General features: G+C 37.8%; 1 protein-coding gene across 1 annotated transcript in view; it reads right to left on the bottom strand.

Annotated features, from left to right (window-relative positions):
- The window catches only part of DOCK11 (dedicator of cytokinesis 11), a 1,858,863-nt gene that overhangs the window by 1,134,806 nt on the left and 698,836 nt on the right, over window positions 1-25,221 (bottom strand). The window contains exon 25 of the mRNA XM_044057487.1: window positions 15,532-15,601. Within this exon, the coding sequence (XP_043913422.1) occupies window positions 15,532-15,601 (70 nt within the window). The remainder of the gene's footprint in view (window positions 1-15,531; window positions 15,602-25,221) is intronic.

The following is a 25,221-nucleotide window of genomic DNA, read 5'->3' as shown; positions in this document are numbered from 1 at the left end:
GGACTACCACCTATGTGGTAGTTTGTGGGTATTTTGTTTTTTCCAAAGGGGATGACTATGCCCTCATATCTTTTTTTCACCAGCTCACATCCCTTTAGCCAAAAACATAGTTTGGATAAAGGACAATTTGTTAGAGGGAGTCAAATGTCTTCTGAAAATATGGATTTTTTTGACTGAATGTCAGTTTTTAGAACAGATGTTTTTACAGAGAGGATATCCATCAGATTTAATAAAAGAAGTAAAAAATGTAGATTGGATAGATTTGCTCCTATACTAGGAAAAGATATTAGTGAGATGAACAAACCTAACATTAAGGATGATACAAGTAAAATATCTGAACAGGCGTTTGTTACCAATTATAGCGGGGATGCTGGTGTTATAGTAAAAACAATAGAAGAAATATGAGGGAGGTTTTCTGCAACATCTGATTTGGATATCTTTGATACTCCTTTCAAGTGTATTTTTAAAAAAGGTTCTAATATCAAGAATATTATTGAAAGGGATAGTAAGGTGATACATCCATTTGGATATAGTAAGAAAGGTGCCTTTAAATGTGGCCATTGTTCACAACGCCCCTATGTTTATAATGGAGAGAAGGTACAATTAATAGCCAGAAATAGAGTTGTGAAAAGTAAGGAATATGCCACATGTGATAGTAGTGGAGTTATTTATTTGGTGTTATGTAGAGCATGCAGTGGATTCTATGTTGGGAAAACAGAGAGGAAGCACCGCAGAAGAATATATGAATATCTATATGAAGTAAAAAATAAAAACAATGCTAATGCCCTTTATAGACATAGTTTAATATGTCAAAAGGCAGCATTTTCTTTCTTTGTAATAGAAATAGTGACTAAAGATATAAGAGGAGGCTAGTGGGAATTACATATAGAAAATAGGGAACTTTATTGGCAAATAATGTTGGAAGCCAATAGGTTCCTTGGTATGAATGAATATTTGTCCCTAGCTCCTGTTTTAAATATTAGGGCTGCTAAACTTTGAGTTGTAATAATTCTTATGGCCACTAGAGGGAGAATTGGTTGTCACTGTAATAATTTAATTATTTATGTATAATTTTATAATGTCTTTTTTTAAAAGGTTTTAGTAAATTATTTTAATAAAATATTTAATGTCAATAGTATATATTTAAATTTTATAATATTTAAATAAATTTAGCTAGATAATACTAGACAGACAATATATTTCTATACATTTACTTGGTGCTATAGTGTTGGAATTTGCATAACTGAACGTAATTTTTTATTGGTTGATAGTTAAATTAGGAAGATATTTAAATAGACTAGCTTTTTATGTGTTGTTTTATCTGATGAAACCAGGGAAGTACAAAAACGTATTTACAAGTGTAACGTTTATGTGCTGTTTACTTCGAGCTGCTGAATAAACCATTTTCGAGTATTGGTTTCCTTCCTGAGTGCCTTTTTCTTTGGCTTTTTGGTTTTGTTTTGGGCACTTTGCGATTTTTGGAGAGGATCAAATTATCCCAATTAACTCTTCTCTCTTACCTCCCCCCAGATAAATTTCTTGAACTCCTTGTTAATTATTATTCACAACTCCTCCTCTGGTTGATGATAAACATATGCCTGACCTGTGTATAAAACTAAAGGAACTGAAGACATTTCACTGTTCGGTACACTGGGGTTTGGGGATGCCGTAAGTCTTTAAGTCACAGACATAAAATACAGGGCTTAATTCTCACCACTGGCAGGAAAATTGGCTGGGCATAAAACTGCCCAAAAGGGCAGCTAACCTAGTACTTATAAACCTTTGAACCATATGAACCTCATATCTTACTATCTATGCCCATACTTAAGAGCTTCCTGTTTCCTAGTTTGTGTATTATATATTTTTTTCTCTTTTCTCACTTATCCTTAGCTGCCGTAACAGAATCATTTTTAATCCATACTCCTAAATAATTCATCTCATCCTGCCCCATAAATATGTGCATTGCTGAACCAATTCATGTGTGGACACATAGTTTACCACTGTAAACATTGTTTTATATTCATTAATTTTACATCCTGAAATGACTTGAAATTGTTTCAAAATGTTCCGGAGCACTTAAATGTCTTTTTATGGATTTATCAAATAAAAATGATATCATCTGCACATAAAGCTTCTTGTTGATTACCATGCCAGTTACTGTCGATCCTTAAATTTGAGAGTCCCTTATTTTCTTTCCAATGGCTCTAGACATAACGCAAATAACAGAGGGGAAAGAGGACACCTTTGCCTGGTTCCAGTGCTCAAATACAGCTTGTTAGAGAGGAACCCCCCACCTTAATTATTGCCCCTGACAATTCATACAGCCCCCTATTTAACCTGTTATTCTATCAGAGAATAAAAATGCTTCCATTGCTCTACTCATAAAATTATAGGCTCATAGGAGGTTACCAGGCTAATGGCCCCAGAGCCCTTACAAGCCAAGCCTACTTCAATCCACGTTTCCAAGGGTGTCTGGTTCATGAAGACTCTAAAATCAGCACCTATTGCCCCTGTCCAAATCCTGGCTGACTTCACTGAATGTTTTCTCTGCATTGTGACCCACCAAAAATAATGATATTTTCTTATATTCTGCTTCTTTCTGGATCATCATAGTTCTAGAAATGTTACTGAATGTTTGTGTCCCTTCTACAAAACCACACTGATCCATATCTATAAATGTTGGCAACACCTTTTGCCATCCCTTAGGTAGTACAGTCAAATACTTTATAATCATGTTTTAAATTGAAACTGGGTTTGAAGGGTCTTTACACTTTGTGTAATACAGTTACCACAGCTTTCTTTGAAGATGCTGGTGCTGACAACCCTTTTAAAATAATGTTAAACAAAACCTTCTAGGTCTTTATCGCATTCTTCTCTCCAGCCTTCCACAGGAATACCGTCTGCACCTGGACACTTCCCTGATGATTATACATCACCAATTTTATCTTATTTCTTCCTCTCTTAACTATTAATTATTGAGCCTCATTTTCTTCTAACTTTGGTATGTTTACGTCTTCCATAAATATTTCCATTTGTGTCTTTTCTTGGTTTCTGCATTCCTCTGTTTTACAACAATATTCATAACATTTCCAAAATATCTTTAAAGCCTTTTAGGATCTCTGGTTATTTTTCTTGTTATAGGCTCCCTCAGATTGACAACTACCCTTTTTACTTTCTGTTACCTAAATCATTGTGCTAGAATATCTATGATCTGAAGTTGTTATTAAAAATCGTTATTTACAGCAACCTTTCCACACTCATGCACATTATCCAAGTATGTTTAACAATCTGCAGCTGCTCCTCTGTTTCTGTCAGATTCGCCTTAATCTGTTCCTAAATCTTTCTCATCCTGTCTACATAACTCCTATTTCTTCTTTCCCATAGAGGTTCTTCACAAAAAGAATAAAGGGTGCAAACACAATGCCCTATGCCACTGATGGCGAGCCTATGACACGCCATGACATTTTGGGTGACATGCCAGCGATCACAATCACCTGCATTACCAAAGACACTGCTTTTGCATTTGTTACTCATGTGAAGTGCACTGAACTATTTTGTGCCAGGAGCTTTTGATACACAAAACCCAAAAGGTTCACCAACCCTATGCATATCTTCTCAAAGCCTTATTTCTATACTCTGTTTTCTACAGATTACTGAGTGGCAATTTATGCCTGGCATACAAGCCATCCTTACATCCTGCTCTGATGGTCCTTTTGCATATCTGCAAAGTGAAGAGCACCAGAATTGCTAGATCTAAGGATTTAAACTTTGCTTGTGACTTAAATAGGACAAGTTGGATACACAGGTATGTAAATCAGAGAATCCCCATTAGCTTCAATACACTTCCCATCCAAGTGAAGCAGAGCCCTTCCCTGACCCTATGCAAGCAAAGCCTGGCCAGTGTATGGGAAATCAGAAATTCAGCCCTGGTCTGACGCCTATGTTGCTAGTGGACAGTGGCAGCCATTAAAATCATGCCCTAATTAACACACACTCTCCATAAAATAACCTCTAAATAACTCATTTGATATATTTGGATTGAATGGTTAGGTTTATAAAAACCCCAGTGGTTGTTAGCCTAGTATACATCTATGAGCCAAAGCCCCATCTCTAAAGCCATATCTCCATTTCTATCCTGTTTTTAAACTCCATTTTCATTTTATAAGTTCATAGGTTATTAGACTAACAATTCACCAGGAACCAGGACTAGCAAGCCAACGAACAAGCAAAGCAAACCAGCTGCAAACACAACCACCAAGGAGTCCCAAGCAACTTCAAGCAAAAACGATTTAAAAAACTGAGCGCTTTCATCTAATGTTACAAAGACTTCATCAAAGTTAGTCAAACAGGTGAAGAGCTCACATAAATACAATAACCTTAATAAGTCACATGACCACACTCCTACAAATAATTAAAACAAATTTAAAAATATACCTCCCAAAAAAACTCAATACAACAAACCCTACACAAATACCAACATCACCTAAAAGGTTTTACATTATAACAATTAAACTACATATTAAACTAAATAAGATTTCAGCCTTAGAATGCTGGAAATTGACTTTAGGCTAACAATTACTAAGACCCTTGCAAGCCTAGCCACGTACCCCAGACCATTTTGGTCCCCTAGTATCATGGGCATCTATATGTGGGGCATGTTTGTAGGAAGGTAACTAAGAATTTGTTGGGGAGGGGGTGTTAGTATTGACATCTGTCCTTAAGGGACATGGGCTCCAGACGAGGGGGTAAATTTATGATTTCTCATCCAATTGTCAGGGTTTCATATTGTGGGGATCCTTTGGGACACAAATCTGTCCCTTCAACATGTTCTGTTTATGTCACAATTGAAGTTCATATCCCTGGATGTAGTGTTTCTGGTGCTGTTTATTTTGCACACGTGCAACAGATCAATCAAGGCTGGGTCTGAGGAAGCCTTGTAAGCCAAAGAAAGATCCTCTCTCCACAGCCTGTAGGAGACTGAATCCATTGATACAGCCTTTAAGTGATCAGTGTAGAACAAGGTATTCATGCCCTGAATTCACCTGGTGGGAAACCTTTGTGGGTGTTCCAACTGCTGCAAGTGTCTGGTTAGATACATGCCAAAGGGGCATTGTATTCATTGATAGGCCTGATAAGCGCCGAGTAGAGTGGTACTATAACTTCCTTGGAACTGGATGCCATACCCTTTCCTATAAACTGGGTGACACAGAATGATTTTCTTATTATCTTAGCTATGTGTTGATCAAAGGCCAGATTGTTGCCTAGATATGTTCCCAAATCCCTACTACTGAGTTGACTCTTAGGGCTGTTTTAGTGATGGACTAATTAACTTTGGTTGACACTTTCCCAAAGGGCATTATAATGCACTTTTTAGTAGTGAATTTTAAGCCATGGCTTTGGTACCAGTCATTTGTCTGTTTTAAACCTTTTTGCAAGAAGTTGGTGTCTTGGGGGGAATTCATAATACCTACCAGTTTACAGTCATCTGTGAACTTGGTGAGACAATGGCCTTGAACCTTAGTCTTGACTTCCAAGAAGTAGATACCAAACAGGAGCATGCGAAGCAAGAAGCCCTGGGGTGCTCCACTGGTAAATGGTCTCTTGGTGGAGGTGGTCTAACTAATCTTGACTTCTTAGGTCTTGTCTGTGAGCCAGATGGCAATCCAGCGAGTTATGTACGGATTAACGCCTGGCTCAGAGAGCTTGTCAACAATGCCTGAGTGGGATATTGCATCAAATGCCTTGGTCATGACAAGATAAAAAGTATGAACTGTTTTACCCTCATCCATTGCCTTGCTGACCATCTCAAAGAAGCTAACCAGGTTAAGTAGGCATGACCCTCCCTTAACAATGTCAAACTGGGATGGATCCAGTGTCTACAGCTGAGAATCTCCTTGTTTATCATTTTCATGGTAATTAATTCCATGGTTTTACATATTAGACTTGTTAGACTGATGGGCCTGTAGTTCCTCTGGGTCGGATGATAGTCCTTATGGAGGAGAATGACTGTTGCATTCCTCCATTCACTTGGAACATGGCCTGTTTCAGGGTTGTAGTTGAACAGTGCCTCAAGTGGTCCTGATAGGTCATGTTTTAGACTATTCAGGAGCAAACTGGGGTTGTTGTCAGGACCCTTAAAGGTGGTGTTCTTGACTTTAGCAAGTGCTGCCAGCACCTGGTCCCTGCTAATAGTTGGGGGAAGTACACTGGAGGGGATTCACTTGGTGGAGCTGGGGGGGCGGGTAAGAGGTGAAGTTTGAGCTAAATGTATCACCCAGTAGATTTGCAATGCCACTCTAACTGAAGTTAGTAATATCCATCACCAGTTCAGCATCCTGCTGTATGTTTCATTTAAGGCTCCGGCCATAGCTGAAGAAGGTCTTTTGATTGTTCTAAGCCTGTGAGGCTACCCTGACCTCATAGCTGGACTTGCTGGGACTTAATTAGACCTCTAGGTTTCTTTAGTTGCATAACAGAGTACTTGTCTTTAAGGGAGTTGTTCTTCCTGACTTTGGCCATGAGTTTTATTCTTTTATTAAATACCCTGTTTAGCTGAGAATTCCACCAGTGGGGTTATTTTTAGTGTTTGTTTTGGGTTTATTTCTGTAAGATACGGCAGTCTCTATGCAGTCACTCACATGTTTGTAGAAAGAACCTGTGAATAACTCTGCATAAGTAGCTGTGGTCTCGGGGTTAGGCAGAGCCTTGAATTTTGACAAATTGACACTTAATAGGACGTAGTTATAATAGTCCCTAACTGTTACTGGTTTAGCTGGGTTTTCTGTGTTAAGTACATGCACTCTTGTGTAAACTTAATTGTGTATTGCTTTAATTCTTAAGTAGGGTTCCCGCACTTTTTCATTTAAAAGAACAGCTTCAAGGTGATCAGCATGTCGTATGCGTTAACTCTGTGGATTCATCTGCGCAAATACAACGGCCAGCGAATCCTGTTTCGAATTCAAACAGTCTTAACAGTATTACTCAGGGCCAGCGAATGGTCAATTTTGACACACCGTTGAATCCACCTTTGAACGCTATCGTATCGACAGCGTCCCTTGAAGGTTTTCCAACTATTTTTCAAATTACACCACCCGGTGTAAGGAATTTGTCTGCAACTGATGCTGACTCTCAAAACACAAGGTCAGTAGCTAATTCTATGCAGAACAAGGATGAAAACACTTTTTCGCTCATGGCTTGGTTAAATAAAAGTTTCAATTTTGGATGTGAGCAAAGTTCCCATTTGTTATCTGAAAACCAATGCAATGACAATGTTGCTGAGACAGACATAGTTGCCAATTTAAAACTTTTGGACAACTTATTACTTAAATATAAAAAAACGCAACTTGAGGTTGCATATTTGAAAGAATGTTTGCAGCTTAAAATAATTCCTAAAGGCTTACGTAAGGTGCAGTACCCGACAGGCCTTATTAAAGACTCTGCATTTCATGTTGAATTGATTAATCTATTCGACAAACATGGACTTGAATTAATGAAAGTCATGATTAAACATTACTCTATTATGTCAGATAAAATATTAGGTTTTGTGCAGGACATTGATGCTAAAGTGTCCAATGACATCCAATTTGAAAGATATAAATTCGATTATAATAGGACATTTTCTAGTATAAATCAATACCTCCTAAAACTAAATAGTAACAAAGTCAAAAAATTGGAGCGTGACAGATTGGCTTATAAGAAGGGTCTTGCTTACCCACCTCCTCCACCAGCACAAATTTGGCAACTGGGTTACTCTCTGGTTGATATGTCTCCAAATGAGTTACAACTAAATTTTGGTGTAGAATCCACACCTGTTGAGCAAGCAGCGACTCAAACAACTGGGCAACTTAGGCACCAATCTGACAATGTTCCTTGTCCTGACAGTCCATCAACTTTGCTTAATGAACCTTGCCAGGATCTCCCACGGAGGAGTGAAAGACTCATGAACTCTTCCAGAGTTAACTACAATTATAATTCTAGGCAACACAATCAAGGTGGTCATTTACAACACGACTCAGTCGACAAGTCCAATTTTTCCCAACGGGATTTTCACAACTACAACTCAATGGGTGCAAGGCCAAAGTACCAGAAGGCCCATAAACCACCAAGGTGATGCAACCTTTTTTAAGGGTAGAGGCCTCTTCACCTGTGGACAAAGAAGGTCTAAATCCTTCTCCACCTTTACCAACTTCTCCACATTCCTGTACGTCTCCAGTTCCATCATGTGATTCACCATCTATTCATTCAGTGCCCGATGTTTCAGTCATGGACAGGATTGGTTCAAGTATTGACGGTGACTCTACTAATGGCACTGTTGAATCAAGTGTAATCAGTTTAATTACTGAAAGTCCTGACATCATGCTTAACAGAGATAAGGACTTTAAAGTTTATAACTTTTCTGACAGTACTTTGTCAATTGACCTTGTGGACTTTCTTTCGAAAGGACACACTTATGTTCCTTGGTTTAACATGGACATTTCTAGAACTATTTTAGAGCTTAAGGTTTACACCAGAAAACTCAACTTAGGGGTTTATTTTATGGATAATAACGACTTCCCAGAGAAAAGTCAATACCACATAGCAAGCACATTCAATCCACCTCTCCACCCCCTTCTTCAAATGTTTGAGCAAATATGTGAACTCGATATGAGAAATTTAGTACATACTAAAAAAGCCATAAAAGGCAATTTTTCAGGTTTAGAAAAAGATTTTTTTAAATTATATACAAACTCAAAATATTAGAATTTGTAAACCAGACAAAGGGGGTGGTCTTGTGGTTTTTGATAAAGCGGATTATATAGACCGGATGTCAGTCCTACTTGACAATGAGACGTATCAGGTTAGTTCTAGGTCTGAAACAAACAGGGCTTACAGTCTCATAAAATCATGTTTATACGACCTCTTTATAGAAGGTCGCATTGACCAGATTATGCTAGATTACACATGTACAATGTTTCCGAGATTTCCAACATTGTTCGGAATACCCAAAATCCACAAGGATGTAAAAAATCCTCCCATGCGACCGCTCATCGACGGACGTAGTTCACCTACTTATGCCATCTCCAAAGTTGTGGATGGTATACTACAAAAATACGTGGCCCTTGAGTCTCAGATCTGTAAGGACTCATGGTCATTTTTATCTAAGATCAACGAGTTGACCTTTAATAGTGGGTACAATTTCTTGACAATAGACGTCAAAGACCTCTATACTTGTATCCCGCACAACATTGCATTGGAATGGGTGGCTGACATTATGAAAAAACATGATGCTCCAACATCTGATATTTCTCACATATCTGAGTTGTTGGATTTGGTTCTAACTAACAATTTCTTTATGTTTGATAATAAATTCTACTTACAAAAAATTGGTTTAGCCATGGGTTCACCATGTGGTGCCAGTGTGGCTAATGGGAATCCCAAGCTGTTTTTTCATCTCACTCACCAGACGTCATTATTTACTACACCCGTTTTCTTGACGACATTTTTATTCTTCTTAAAGGTGATGAGAGACTGGCTACTGACATTGTCAACACTTTCAATTCATCTACCAATTTTTTAAAGTTCACTTTTACATTTAGTACCCAATCTATAGCTTATTTGGACATTTTGTTGGTTAAAAATCTCACTTTATCCTGTTTTATGGGACAAGTTTACAGAAAACCAACATATTCTAACTCTTTCTTGCATTTTTCAAGTTGCCACCCATTCCACCAGAAAAGATCGGTCATAAAGGGACAACTCGTAAGGGCCTCACGTATTTGTAGTCTCGACTTTGACTTCAATAACGAATGTGATACTTTAAAACACATGCTTCTTCATCGTGGCTATCCTGAGAGTTTAGTCGACTTATTAATAGATGAAGTCAAAAGTAAGAGACAGTCTAAACATTTCCATCCATTATTGCATCTAAGCACACCTTTGGAAGTTGAGACATCTGCTGTTGAGGAAAATACTACACTTAAAGTTGATTCCGGTATAATTCCAGAAAAAACTTTTCAGCGTTCTTTCATAACAGCATTTAACGCACAATCAAAATTTATTATTGAAATTTTATCAAAAAATTGGGACTTGCTAAGGAATAATATCCCTCTATTTTTGATATTTTGGGTATTAAACCACATGTTGTATTTAGCAAAGGTAGGAACATCAAAAACATTATTGAGAGTGGTAACAAACCTATTTCTAGACTTACGGGAATGTTTAAATGTGAAAACTGTAACCATTGTAGACATGTTGACTGTACTAATCAGTTCACGATTAATGGCATTTGTTATAAGTTAAAATCAAAATTTAACTGTAACAGTAAATTTGTAGTCTATTTAGCCAAATGCCCTGACTGTTATGCATTTTACGTCGGTAAGACTGAGCGACGTCTCAGAGATAGGATCTATGAGCACCAGTATGCAATGGCTCACAGTAAATTGGACAATGCTTTAGCCAAGCATCTCCAGTCTTTTTCTAGTCATAGATTTAAATTTTTAGTTATTGATCAACATGTACAAGATGTTAGAGGTGGACCTGCCTCGTTCAAATTGGAGGAACTTGAATTGTTGTGGCAGATCAGACTGAATGCCTTCAACTATCCAGGTTTGAACGAGGCATGTTCCATCGCTTGTATATTAAAATTAAATAGTTTACGTAGATAAATATTTTTAACTGACTTTTAATTTAATAAGTCTATTTAACTATTTACATGTATTTATATATATTTTTATTTATAATGCGGTGCATGTTTATAAGTTTTCTGTAGATTTAGTTATTATTTATCCAGTTATTTTATCATCTACCAAAGATTGAAGTACATGCACTCTTGTGTAAACTTAATTGTGTATTGCTTTAATTCTTAAGTAGGGTTCCCGCACTTTTTCATTTAAAAGTATTGCTTATTGACTAATTGGTTATGTTCGGAGGAAGTTTGCTATAAGACAAACGAAAAGCACTTTAACTATAGTGTCGTTTTTGGTTTTTACCTGGTGCCTTTTTGTGGATTAAATTGTTTTCCCGAGTCAACGAGCTGGTTTGTCATTTTTCGTTTCTTTACCAGCATCCTGCTGTATGTTTCATTTAAGGCTCCGGCCATAGCTGAAGAAGGTCTTTTGATTGTTCTAAGCCTGTGAGGCTACCCTGACCTCATAGCTGGACTTGCTGGACTTAATTAGACCTCTAAGTTTCTTTAGTTGCATAACAGAGTACTTGTCTTTAAGGGAGTTGTTCTTCCTGACTTTGGCCATGAGTTTTATTCTTTTATTAAATACCCTGTTTAGCTGAGAATTCCACCAGTGGGGTTATTTTTAGTGTTTGTTTTGGGTTTATTTCTGTAAGATACGGCAGTCTTTATGCAGTCACTCACATGTTTGTAGAAAGAACCTGTGAATAACTCTGCATAAGTAGCTGTGGTCTCGGGGTTAGGCAGAGCCTTGAATTTTGACAAATTGACACTTAATAGGACATAGTTATAATAGTTCCTAACTGTTACTGGTTTAGCTGGGTTTTCTGTGTTAATTTTTACTTCAAAAGAAACAGCTTTGTTATCTGACCTCACTAGTGAGGAAGTGACACAGGGGCGGGGGGGGGGGTTGCAACCCTGTCCCGTATTGGTGAGTACCAAAGTCTGTATGTTTGATCCTCTGGTTGAAGTGAGCACTCTTTGTTCCTGGGTGTTTGTGCTAATAAAGTTCAGGAAGCATTGTGCCTGTGAGTTTGAGGCAGTTTGTGTTTCTCAGTCTATAGAGGGATAGTTAAAGTCTCCCATAAATGGGGTGTTTGGTTGGATGGTGAGCACCTCTAGTAGGTTTACATAAGAGTTGTGAAACTCTAGGGGCATAGATGGTGACCTGTAGCTAGCCATGATATGTTGAGGGACCCTCTATCTACGGTGACTTGCGTGTGGATGAGCTCCATGGTATCATCGCTATTTAACCAACATGGAAGTATGTTTGTTGCTAACTTAAATAGAGAGACCTCCAACTGTGACCACAGTCTATGCTGGTGTTGGTCTAAATGTGTGGAAGGCACTGTAGCCTTGCACTGCTTTGGTGCTTTCTATGGCTTTAAACCAAGTCTTGTTCATGGCAAAGATGTCACCATTCTCCAGAGTGAGGAGGGATTGAAGGGTGTGGAGTTTTTTGTTTATTATCCTAGCATCCTTGCAGTAAAACCTTATTTTTGCTTGTAGACTTTTTTACTATGTTGGTAGTTTTGTTTCTTTTGGCATTGCCTAAAAAAGACTCTAAGGAAATGAACAGAGTTTAATCCAATACCAAAAGCCTCGGTGGGGAGGGACAGGTGCAACCTATCCTTGGCAAAGCAATGTGGTCTTTTGATCATGTGTTTCCATGTTGACAGATACTGGATTCCCCTGATGTTACACCAAAAACTAACGCAATTATTAAAATCAATAATTTTATGTTCATACTGTGGGAATGTAGAATGTTGCTCAATGCAAGACTCTTATCTATGTGTGACACATATTCTGAGAGATCCATTACATCTCTTTTCATACAGTCCAGTGAAGTTTGTCTGAGGTCATTTACACCCACTCACAAACTAACCGTTCTTAAGAAATGTATATCTTCCCTAATAACTCAAATAACTTCCACCACCCATTCCAAAGGGGTCTCTTTTTTACAAGTGGAATGAAGTACCAGTGTCTCGGTTTTATTTCTTTACCCTGCATCTTTACCTTAGTTTTTATCAGTGCATGATCAGAAATAGTTATTGCATTTGTCAAAGCTTTCAATTAAATGCACATGCCCCTGTGAAATACAAATTCTATCCAGTCTAGCCCAGTTATTGTGCCTAGGGGAACAATGTATAAATTTCACAGGAACTTCTCAGCCTTCTGGTTTATAATTTAATATTTTATTTGTTTTTCATTTGTTGCCTGGATGGGAGGACTGGTCAGAAGGCCATTTTCAGCCATGTCCTGAGCCACAGAGCAAAGGCATTTTATTTTCAACAACCTCATTGAAATTAATATATATCAAACTGAACAAGCAGTGTGGTCAGATGTTAAAAACAAAATATTCCTTATTGAACATTAACAGAATGAGACTTGTGAATGACAAACAAATAGTTAACATTCAGGAAAACATGCAGCATGGACCCAGTTTGGATGAATATTTAAATAAAATGAAATGTCCTTTACCATTTACAGAATATGACATTTTCACAACATAAGCTATAATGAAAAAATATAGTAAAGCTCACAACATATAGAGAGAGAATTAAGAGGCAAGAAAAAGTAGAATTAAGGAAAGCCAATGGAGCAGAAGCAGAGCATCTTTCTTCCTCAGTGGTGATCCAAATTCAGGAACAGACTCAGGCTGCTCTTAGTACAGGCCAGAGTGGGAACACAGCTTTCCTTAACAGGCTGGTTTATTAAGATGGAAACAGGGTATGCCAGAGCATCTGCAGCTATTTTGATGGTAAGTTGTCTGGGACAAGAGTCCTGGGTTTCAGCGTTTTAAGCAGGTTTGTGATAGTGCTGGTTGATATGGGTTGAGGTTTGAGAGTCTGATAATGAGCTGTGGGATCTGGAGGTGTGGTAGTTGCAGAGGATGGTGGGTTTACGAGACAGACAGAATTTATGAAGTGTGAGTTAATTGGTTAGCAATGGAGTCGCCTGACACATCCTATTATATTCTCATTATTTTTGTGATTGGATATGAGAAGCCAAGCAAAGCCATCCTGCAGAACTACTGGGCTATACCACTTCAGCAATCTCCTAACCATATAGTAATCCTAATACTGGATTATACATTTCAGCAATTTCCTGACCACACGGTAACCCTAATATTGGGCTATACCACTTCAGCAATATCCTGACCACATGGTAACCCTAATATTGGGCTATACCATTTCAGCAATCTCCTGACCAAATGATAACCCTAATATTGGGCTATACCACTTCAGCCATCTTCTGACCATATAGTAACCATAATATTGGCTATACCACTTCAGCAATCTCCTGACCACATGAGAACCCTAATATTGGGCTACACCACTTCAGCAATCTCCTGACCATATAGTAACCCTAATATTGGGCTATATCACTTCAGCAATCTCCTGACCACATGGTAACCCTAATACTGGGCTATGCCACTTCAGCAATCTCCTGACCATATAATAACCCTAATATTGGGCTATACTACTTCAGCAATTTCCTGACCACATGGTAATCCTAATATTGTGTTATGCCACTTCAGCAATCTCCTGGAAACATGCTAACCCTAATAATGGGCTATACCACTTCAGCAATTTCCTGACCACATGGTAATCCTAATATTGGGCTATGCCACTTCAGCAATCTTCTGACAATATAGTAACCCTAATACTGGGTTATAGCACTTCAGCAATCTTCTGGCCACATGATAACCCTAATATTGGGCTAAACCACTTCAGCAATCTCCTGATCATATAGTAACCCCAATATTGGGTTATGCCACTTCAGCAATCTCCTGACCACATGGTAACCCTAATACTGGGCTAAACCACTTTAGCAATCTGCTGATCATATTGTAACCCTAATACTGGGCTATGCCACTTCAGCAATCTGCTAACCATATAGTAACCCTTATATTGGGCTATACCACTTCAGCAATCTCCGGACCACATGGTAAACCTACTACTGGGCTACACCACTTCAGCAATCTCCTGACCACATGATAACCCTAATATTGAGCTATATCACTTCAGCAATTTCCTGACCATATAGTAACCCCTAATATTGGACTATACCACTTCAGCAATCTCTTGGCCACATGATAACCCTAATATTGGGCTATACCACTTCCGCAATCTCCTGGCCACATGGTAACCCCAATATTGGGCTATGCCACTTCAGCAATCTCCTGACCAAATAGTAACCCTAATATTGGGCTATACCAATTCAGCAATCTCCTGACCACATGTTAACCCTAATATTGGGCTATGCCACTTCAGCAATCTCCTGACCATATAGTAACCCTATTATTGGGCTACATCACTTCAGCAATCTCCTGACCACAGTGCAACCCCGAATGAAGCTCCACAAGAGCACTTTCAAGTACAAGATGGCACACAGTGTATATTACATGTATGGAAACACTTATGTGCACAGATACATTGATGCAGACAGACACACACATAAAATCTTGCGGTTTCATAATGCAGATTGCCATGCACTCTGACACCATTTTCTTTCCAAGTTAATATAAATCAGGTGCAGTACTTTGCATCCTTTCCACATTTACAAAAGGCGCAACTCCCAAACCCTGTAACAACTGATACTAATACTTAAATGTGGGTTTGTTATTGTGGAAACAAATGATATACAAATGTGTTAGAAAGGTGGTTGAGGGCTGTTTGTGTCATTTATCAGTGAACAGATGTGTTGTGTGTAAGACGTATACATCTCTTGTCAATAGATCACACCCACACTGAGTTCTACTACCACTGTTGCACATGCAATAGTTTGGCTTAAAGAAAAAGACCGTAGCTGGCAACCTCTTTAAACAACTAATCTTATTAAAAAATACTTGCAAGGCTACATACCTTTAAAAAAGACCGCAAATACTGATCCAAACCTTCCTCGTGACATTTTGCCACGATATATATTAGAACCCTGCAAAATGTTATACAAAATGTTATGTTTGCTAGTCTTTTAGCAATCATTATTAAAGTATTTTTCATCATGGCTGTATGTTGTCAATGCATTCTTAACAATCATGAAGAAAGAACACTCTGTTTTTTTATGTAAAAATATTCAGATGATTACTAAAATCAGCTATGATATAAAACATGCATTACATTTAATAACACTCTAAACTATATTTGAAAAGAAACAAATTAAAATGTTTGACTGCTGGCAGCCTCTAAATTATCTGAATTTCTGCATCTCTAGAACAATACTGCAAGTTAAGTAAAGATCTTCAACTGGTATGGAAAAACACAGATTAGGTACTTGCCAAGAAATCATGATAAACCATGAAGTTTATTAACTCAAAACAAGTCTCCTGCTGTTGGACCTGTAGTTTTGAATGACATTTTTTGTTTGTTTTGTTTTTTTTTGTTCTGTTTTTCTTCGGGGAGGGGGCTACTGTCAAATGTCTGTGGGTAATAATTTTAACATATTCCAAGACATCATGTGTCAGAAAGTCTCTGGTGATAACTGCCTTCAAGTTGTCTCTTTCTCTGAGACTTACTCTAACAAACTACTTTCAGGCTTTGCTTCACTATTACACAAATAACGAGGTATTACTCCAGCAATGTTTATCTTTCAAAAGAAACCAAACATTAAGCAGAAGTAACAAGACATATCAATAGAAGTACAGCATTATAATTCTTAAATGTTGTATGGAAAACTACATGTTGCAACATTTCCCACTTAGTGCAATTATGCAAAAGCAGTACGCTGCTTGGTTTATTACCTATTACGCATGCCTGATTCACAGAATAAAAAAAATAGAAAACTGCTTCACAGAAGTAAGATATGAAAATAAATATGTAATTACATGTTGGCTTTTTTAAATCCTTTACTGCTAGCTCTGCTTTGATAAAAAAGATTTGGGGTCAAATTAATAGAATCAGCATGCATTGTATACGGCTGATGCACTAAAAAAAGACAGGAAGTGACTAGATGTGGTTCATAGCAGCAGTTTGCAGGGCTGCAGACATGCATGTTATGTAGAGATGCAGACTGTGCACAATGTATATGCAAATTAGCAACTCAACATGAGTAACTGTCAGATGCAATTCAGACGCCGACTTTGTGCACCACAACTTTCAGTGGTAACTACAGCACCATAATGTTATGGAGATTTACATTCCTGGAGCATGCCACAGTAAAAACACAGCAGCAAAGGTGCCAAAGACATCAGTGTTACAATGGGTAAATCACAACTAAAGGTAAACCATCCCTATAAATAATGCAACACCAATACACAAATGTATGAAAGTATATGACATAACAGACACATGTATAGAAACAAATAGGAAATTAAGAAGATACACAGACATGGATAGGCATACAATCCCATATAATAAACCAAGAAAAGCAGTGTGCAAAATGTAAAATGCACCCAGAAAGAGTAACAGTTATTGTTTATGCAGTGCAGCTCCACAGCTGCACCAATAAGCAAGCAGTACAGTACTACTGCTATCACTACATCTCATGTGGGAGCTGTAGCATGGCAACATACTTGGCAGCTGTAACATGTCAACATAAGTAATGTCAGTTAAAAATACAAAGGAGGAAAGATATGAAGACTTATTCAGTCAAGAATGTGCAGCAAGGCTAACAAAGTGCTGACATTTTGTGAACAGCACTTCCTTCTCCTACATACCAGGGCAACAATCTCACTCTGCACTGCACAAAGACTTCCATAATGCCAGAAATACAGCCTCAGATACAGATATACTTGTGTGTTAGCATGACTGGTGAAAGAAAAGTGACATGAGCAGTCAGTCTTCACTACCCCCCATACACACACCCCCTACACAGAGTATAATGCACAACAATGCAGGGTATTTGCAGAGTACAGCCAAAGGAGTAAATCTACAGAAATCATGGGATAACCTAGTATATCCAAAAACCCAAGTCTATTGTTACCATGATGTCCTTTTAAAGCAGGTTCACTGTTTAAAACCATGGACTAACGAACCAAATATTAAAATAATGAGAAGATAGAAAACGACCCCTGCACACAAGAAATATTAATATTCCCTGCCTAACAAATCTGCTGCTCAGATTTTAAGTGCAGATACAATTTCAGCTACCAAATACTGTTCAACGACACTGAGCTCCTCTTGTAAATGCTCTTACAGGGTGTAGGCTTTGTTGCACTACCACTCCCCTACTACTATATTCGAGCAATAATGTCACACAAAATTACAGTGAAAAGAGAAAATATATCGAGCTTTCCAAATATATTGAGCTTTTTCCTTTGACATTTTGCAGCCTTGGCAATGAAAAGTAATAGGGAAGGGACGCACAGCCTCCCCAAACATGCAGAGTATTTAGAACTGCGTTTTGATGCTTGTATTCCATTTCCTACCCTTTCGTCATTTACTTTTTGGTTCCTTTAGTTTAAAATCCAAAATTCACAAAATACCACATGAAGACCAACAATGAGTTAGTGTAAAATATATATTTAACCTCCGCTTTCGTAAAACACTTCCTCAGAACATACAAAAACTAAGTTCCAATCTACATTTAAATATCTAGAATAATTAAAACAATTGAATCATTAATTGCAACCAATTACCACAGTGTATTGAAAGTTAACTGTTTACTGTTTTCTAAAAAAACTCTAGATTTTGATATGTTGATTTAAACCAGGTGGACTATCTGCCCCTAGTTTAATCTACCAGAACACTTCCCTGATTTCCACCTGGATCTTAAGGTTTCCCCCTCTTTTATTAATATTAATTTGTTCCAATAGAGTAAAGCAAAACTTCTTGAAATCCTTGCAGATTTTAGAATGCTTAAATAATGCATTGTTTTCATCCCTTCATCTTATTGCACTTAAATGTTCTTTTATTCTATCACTGAAACATCTAGTAGTCATTCCAATGTAAAAGGAATCACATGCCGAACATAACGCAAGATAAATCTTCCATTTTGTTTCACAATTGTACCTATATTTGAAATGAATATTATAAGTTAAATGAGTCATCATAATGAAAGGGCTTTCATAAATAAATCTACAGCAAGAACAGCCATCACATTTATAGGTCCCTTTGCTCTTATTACTCATAACAGGAGGAACTTTAGTGTCACATTTTTGCAGCACTTGCTTTATACTATAAACCTTGGTGTTAACAGACTGTGGTGTATTCCCTAACACTTGTTCAAGATCTCCGTGACTACTGATTATTTTCAAGTTATCAGAAATAATGTTTCTGATACTAGAATTGGCCACAGACATCTCTAAAGAACATCGTGGAACATTTGAATAAATCTTATCTTTTCCATTATTGTTCTTGTTCTTAACAACAAAACATTTGATCAATATAGGTAGAAAGGAAGTGTTCCTTTTATCAATTATTTCTTTAACTGTCTCCTCTAATAAAGCCACTGGATAATTCCTATCTGTAAAAAGTTCTGTAATAAATTCTACTTCTTTTTTAAAAACTTCATCATTACTGATCATGCGAAAAGCTCTAATATATTGTCCCCTGGGTATATTTTGTTTCATATACCCTGGATGATTACTTGTCCAATGTAAACAACTGTTTGAGAAGGTGTTTATTCTATAAATATTACTTTCAAAATACTTCCTAACTCAGTCCCAAGTTAATTGTATAGCTAGAAAATTAACATTATATCCAAAGCTTCCCAATGTAAAAGCCGAAAAATTAGATGTTCCGTTTAAACGTTGCAGAAAAACATCAATGTCAATATTACTTTTAATAATAAAGAACAAATCATCGACAAATCTATTATAAAATAAAATATTATTAAAACCCTCCATGTTAACCAAGATTTCATTTTCCCACCATCCAAGCACAAAGTTTGCTTCCACCTACATTGATCAAAGGTTTTGTTGTTAAAAACAAGAACAATAATGGAAAAGATAAGATTTATTCAAATGTTCCACGATGTTCTTTAGAGATGTCTGTGGCCAATTCTAGTATCAGAAACATTATTTCTGATAACTGGAAAATAATTTAGTAGTCACAGAGATCTTGAACAAGTGTTAGGGAATACACCACAGTTTGTTAACACTAAGGTTTATAGTATAAAGCAAGTGTTACAAAAATGTGACACTAAAGTTCCTCCTGTTATGAGTAATAAGAGCAAAGGGACCTATAAATGTGACGGCTGTTCTTGCTGTAGATTTATTTATGAAGGCCCTGTCGTTATGATGACTCATTTAAATTATATTAATTTCAAATATAGGTACAACTGTGAAACAAAAGGGGTGATTTATCTTGTATGTTCAGCATGTGATTCATTTTACATCAGAATAACTACTACACATTTAAATGAGAGAATAAAAGAACATTTAAGTGCCATAAGATGAAGGGCTGAAAACAATGCATTATTTAAGCATTCTAAAATCTGCAAGGATTTCAAGACATTTTGTTTTACTGTATCGGAACAAGTCAGTGTTGATAAAAGAGGAAGAAACCTTAAGATCCAGGGGGAAATCAGGGAAGTGTTCTGGCAGACTAAACTAGGGGTGGATAGTCCACCTGGTTTAAACAAACATATAAACATCAAGTGTTTTTTAGAAAACAGGAAACTAAATAGTTAAATTTTAGTACACTGTGGTAACTGGTTGCAATTAATAATGCAATTGTTTTAATTATTCTAGATATTTAAATGTAGAGTGGAACTTAGTTTTTTTATGTTCTGAGGAAGTGTTTTACGAAAGTGGAGATTAAATATATTTTTTACGCTAACTCATTGGTGGTTTTCGTGTAGTATTTCGTGAATTTTGGATGTTATTGTTTTCCTGTTATTCACTTGGCCCTGGTGGTGAAATTTTGTCTTGGTTCCTTTAGTTTAATTCCTGTAGCACATTTGTGCACTTCCACTAAAAATGATTGCCTTTGGTTTGTGGGTGTCTTAAACAGGGAACCTCTTTGTCTATTTATTGTTTAATATTTTTGTCCAGGTGTTTATCATGGATTCCAGCCTGTTACACTGATATGCAGAATAAACAGCTCTGCACAGAAAACATTGTGTACCTGTAAGAACCTTTCATAATAAAATGGAATGTTAGGGTTCAGTACATAGTTACGAAGTAGCAAAGCAGGTGTGTGTGTGTGTGTGTGTGTGTGTGTGTGTGTGTGTGTGTGTGTGTGTGTGTGTGTGTGTGTGTGTGTGTGTGTGTTTATGACTGGGAAAGTTAGAATAGACCTGGAAGAATCTGAAAAACACCACAGGACTGGTTGCAAATCCGTTTCTAACATTAATGTTTTCATAATCCACTTAGTCTGCCTTTGCAAAGTTACTGTATCATATAGATAACAAATCAGCTCAGTGAGCACAATTAAAAAAAAAAAAGATATTCTTATCCTTAACCAAACAGAACAGCTAAGGAGATAGGAAGAAGGTGTATCATAATTAGAAAATCTGCAAATTGGGAATGGTCCTGTGAAAGCATTTGGCAATGCTGGACTGTGAGGCCTGTCGGTTCCCCTCAGGGTTCCTGCTGAAATTTGCATATGTGATAAAAACAACAGTGAGTCTGTTTGTGGAAGACTGAAGTTGCAACATCTCAGAGCACTGCCCTCACTCCAAGCTAAAGTTGCCTTAGAGTTAATACTTATAAAATCAGCATAGATGTGGGGAACGCAGGCCTGCATGTTAGAGAGTATGTAGGACAAAGTCCCTCTGCAAAAAAAAAAAAAAAAAAAAAAAAGTTTTATGGCTTGAAGGAGAGTTCCAAGATTTACTGTTTTCTTCTAGCAATTCATAATTTTCCTAGCTGGAGGGCTTCTAATTATGGAACTTATGCTTATGTTAGGGAACCACCCTGCAGCTTGGCACTGCATGCTAAGACATTTGCTGTACTATATAACTAATAATGATATTTGGGGTACAGAAAAGTAACAGCATTTATCAGCTGTAACCACTTATGACATCAGCAACATTTGATCACTGTACCTGTACTAGAATGCAAATGTCATAAAAAGAAAAAATCAATGCTTAATAAACCTACAAACCTGAGTGGATATGAACCCTTGCCCTCATCACTGACATTATACCGAGCATGTCATTTGTAAATTGAACTAGAGAAGCCAGGCAAACTGAAGGTGTCAGTGAAACTCATGGCAGGTGGCTGTTAAACATTTGCAGAATGGAAACATAAAAAATGTACAGTTCTGAGGGGATTTGATCCCAGTACCCTCCTCACTGCTACGCTGTCAAGCATGTCATTTACAAACTGACCAATGGAATCAGTTTCACTGAAGACGTCAGTGAAACACATAGCAGGTGAATGTTCAATCAACTTTCTAAGTTTATAAGAGCAATATTTAAAATATGTCCCTGATTTTGAGACTTTGATCCCCCCCCCCCCATTAGTTTTGTCTGTCCAGAATTCTTGTACTATGTGATTGAGAGGTAAGCTGATAATCTCCACCCACAAACAAAACAAATCATATCTCCAAAGATGATTTTGTGTAACAAATAAAATAGTAACAATAAGAACTGCTTCCAAAGACTGTGTTTATTGCTGATACTAGCTTGGTATGTCATATTCATAGTTCAGAGGGGAAAAAGTCTTTGATTTCTACAAACTGTAACCAATAAAAGAGTCACGGCTGTCTGTACTATGTTTATTTGTCCCAGCTGTGAATATATGCTGCACAACATGGGGCCTCTGTTAACTGAGAACTGAAACGTACTTTTTTTCTTTCAGGTGTTGATTCTGCTGGGCCCTTTATATGAACAAGTTGTTTGGAGTAGTGCAGTGCAACCTTGGGGTAGCACAAGAAGGGGCTATTGTGACAGGAGGAAAACTGTACTGGTAAAAACTGACAAAAAACGTTGTACTATTACAAAAATTTCACTAGCCAAAAGGATGCAGGTGGCAGAAAACAGTAATAGTAGTGAAAAAGTAAATTCTAAAGACATCCTGGATCTAAGACAGCCAATTGCAGTGGTCAGCGTTGCCACCTCACAGCAAGAGGTTCTCCGGTTCGATTCTCGGCTGGGGTGCCTTTTGTGCGGCGTCTGTATGTCCTTCCTGTCGTCGCGTGCATTTGCTCCAGGTGCTCCGGTTTCCTCCCACATCCCAAAGACATGCTGTAGGTGGATTGGACACTCTAAATTGGCCCTAGGTCTTTGTGTGCATGTGTGTGCCTTCTGTGGAAGGTTGGGCACCAGGCTAGCAACTCAACACTGTAAAACTCCACTGCCAGTCATGAGCGGACAGGTGATCCGCTGTGGCAACCCCTAACTGGGAAAAGCCGAAAGAAGAAGAAGAAATGAAGAAATGCAGGGTGGCAGAAGAAGGTCAAATGAGCAGACCAGTTCTATTATACTGGCCTCCCACCCTAGTGGCCATGAGACTTTGCAGTGACTTTGCAGAACTAAGCAGTATTTCCAAACAGTATTCTGACCCTATGCCTCAAGTTTATGTCAATGTGCATAATGTTGACACAAGCTGATCAATATTATGGACGTCAACATGCTACTATGCATGCGCAGAGGATTAATCCTGCTGGATGCAAAAATTTAAAGAAAAAGCACTAAGAAAAACATTTTTTTTTTTTTTTGGCAAAGCGGATCCTGTACTCCCATATACCCCCTGCTAATTATATATTCTAACTCTGAGATCACACAATCCTTGGGAAAAGGGAGTTTATTTGACCAAACTGTAATGACTAAACAGATGTCGACCACAATACTGCTCAACAAAGGTAGCGGCACCCCAACAAATATATATATATATATATATATATATATATATATATATATATATATATATATATATAAAACCACATCATCCGAACACACTTTAGCAAAAGTGCTTTTCACCGAAAAAGTACTTTCGCTAAAGTGTTTTAAAAAGTCTAATAATAAAAAAAAAAAAACCCACAGAATTGACATTTACGCAGGGGGCGGCAAGCCCTCCTGCGATCCCCACCCCTACTTTTATATTCTCACTCTGAGATCACACTACAGTGGAGAAAAGGGAATATTCCCTTATCCCCACTGTGTTACAATCTCAACAACAGCCATCTCCCCACATTTTCACCGTTACTTAACCACATATTTGCAAAAGTGCTTTTTTGGTGAAAAGCACTTTTGCGAAAGTGTGCTCGGCCATTTTACTTTCAGTGAAACGGATGTTCGCTCAATAGTACGGATCCCATATTATACATAAATATAATTTTACATATATATATATATATATATATATATATATATATATATATATATATATTAACTGCAGAGAGCGCTATATCTATATATCTATATCTGTGTGTGTGTGTGTGTGTGTGTGTGTGTGTGTACATATATAATATATATATATATATATATATATATATATATCTATAGGTTTACTATATATATATATATATATATATATATATATATATATATATATATATGTATGTATGTATGTATAGGTTTACTAACCCAGCCACTGGGGATGCACAAGCCAGTGCATTTCTTTGTGCCGGTCCCAAGCCTGGATAAATGGGGAGGGTTGCGTCAGGAAGGGCATCCGGCATAAAACTTCGCCAAAACATTTCATGCAGACACCAAGAAAAATTTTTATACCAGATCGATCGAGGCCCGGCTTAACAATGACCGCCACCAGTACTGTTAGCCTACAGGGTGCTGGCAGAACTTGGGCTACTGTTGGCCGAAGGAGGAGAAGAGGCAGAAGACATGGCCAAAGGCAGGAAGAGAGGTGAAAGGCTAGGACTGTGGTAGTGAGGGTCGGAACTTTGAACGTTGGCAGTATGACTGGTATAGGGAGAGAGATAGCTGATATGATGGACAGAAGGAAGGTTGGTATATTGCGTGTGCAAGAGACCAGATGGAAGGGGAGTAAGGCTAGGTGTATCGGAGGTGGGTTCAAATTGTTTTATCATGGTGTGGATGGGAGGAGAAATGGAGTAGGAGTTATTCTGAAGGAACAGTATGCTGAGAGTGTTTTGGAGGTGAAAAGAGTGTCAGATAGAGTGATGTGTATGAAGCTGGAAACTGATGGTGTAATGATGAATGTTGTTACTGCGTATGCTCCACAAGTTGGGTGTGCAATGGATGAGAAAGAAAAATTTTGGAGTGAATTGGATGAAGTGGTGATGACTGTACCCAAGAGTGAGAGAGTGGTGATTGGGGCAGATTTCAATGGGCATGTTGGTGAAGGGAACAGAGGGGATGAGGAAGTGATGGGTAGGTATGGTGTTAAACAAAGGAATGCAGAAGGTCAGATGGTAGTGGATTTTGCAAAAAGGATGGACATGACTGTGGTGAATACGTATTTTAACAAGAGGGAGGAGCATGGGGTGACATACAAGAGTGGAGGAAGATGCACACAGGTGGATTATATCTTATGTAGGAGGGCCAGTTTGAAGGAGATGTGACACTGTAAAGTGGTGACCAGAGAAAGTGTCGTTAGGCAGCATAGGATAGTGGTTTGTAGAATGATGTTGGTTATCAAGAAGAGGAGGAGGAGTGCGAGGGCAGCACCAAGGATCAAGTGGTGGAAATTGAAAAAGGGTAATTGTGAGGTGGAGTTCAGGGATGAGTTAAGGCAGGCACTGGGCGGC

This window comes from Protopterus annectens, chromosome 15.part0 (genome assembly GCF_019279795.1).
Source record: "Protopterus annectens isolate FY-2018-M chromosome 15.part0, PAN1.0, whole genome shotgun sequence".
In the NCBI taxonomy this organism is placed as follows: Eukaryota; Metazoa; Chordata; order Ceratodontiformes; family Protopteridae; genus Protopterus; species Protopterus annectens.
This window is presented reverse-complemented; position numbering and strand designations above follow the sequence as displayed.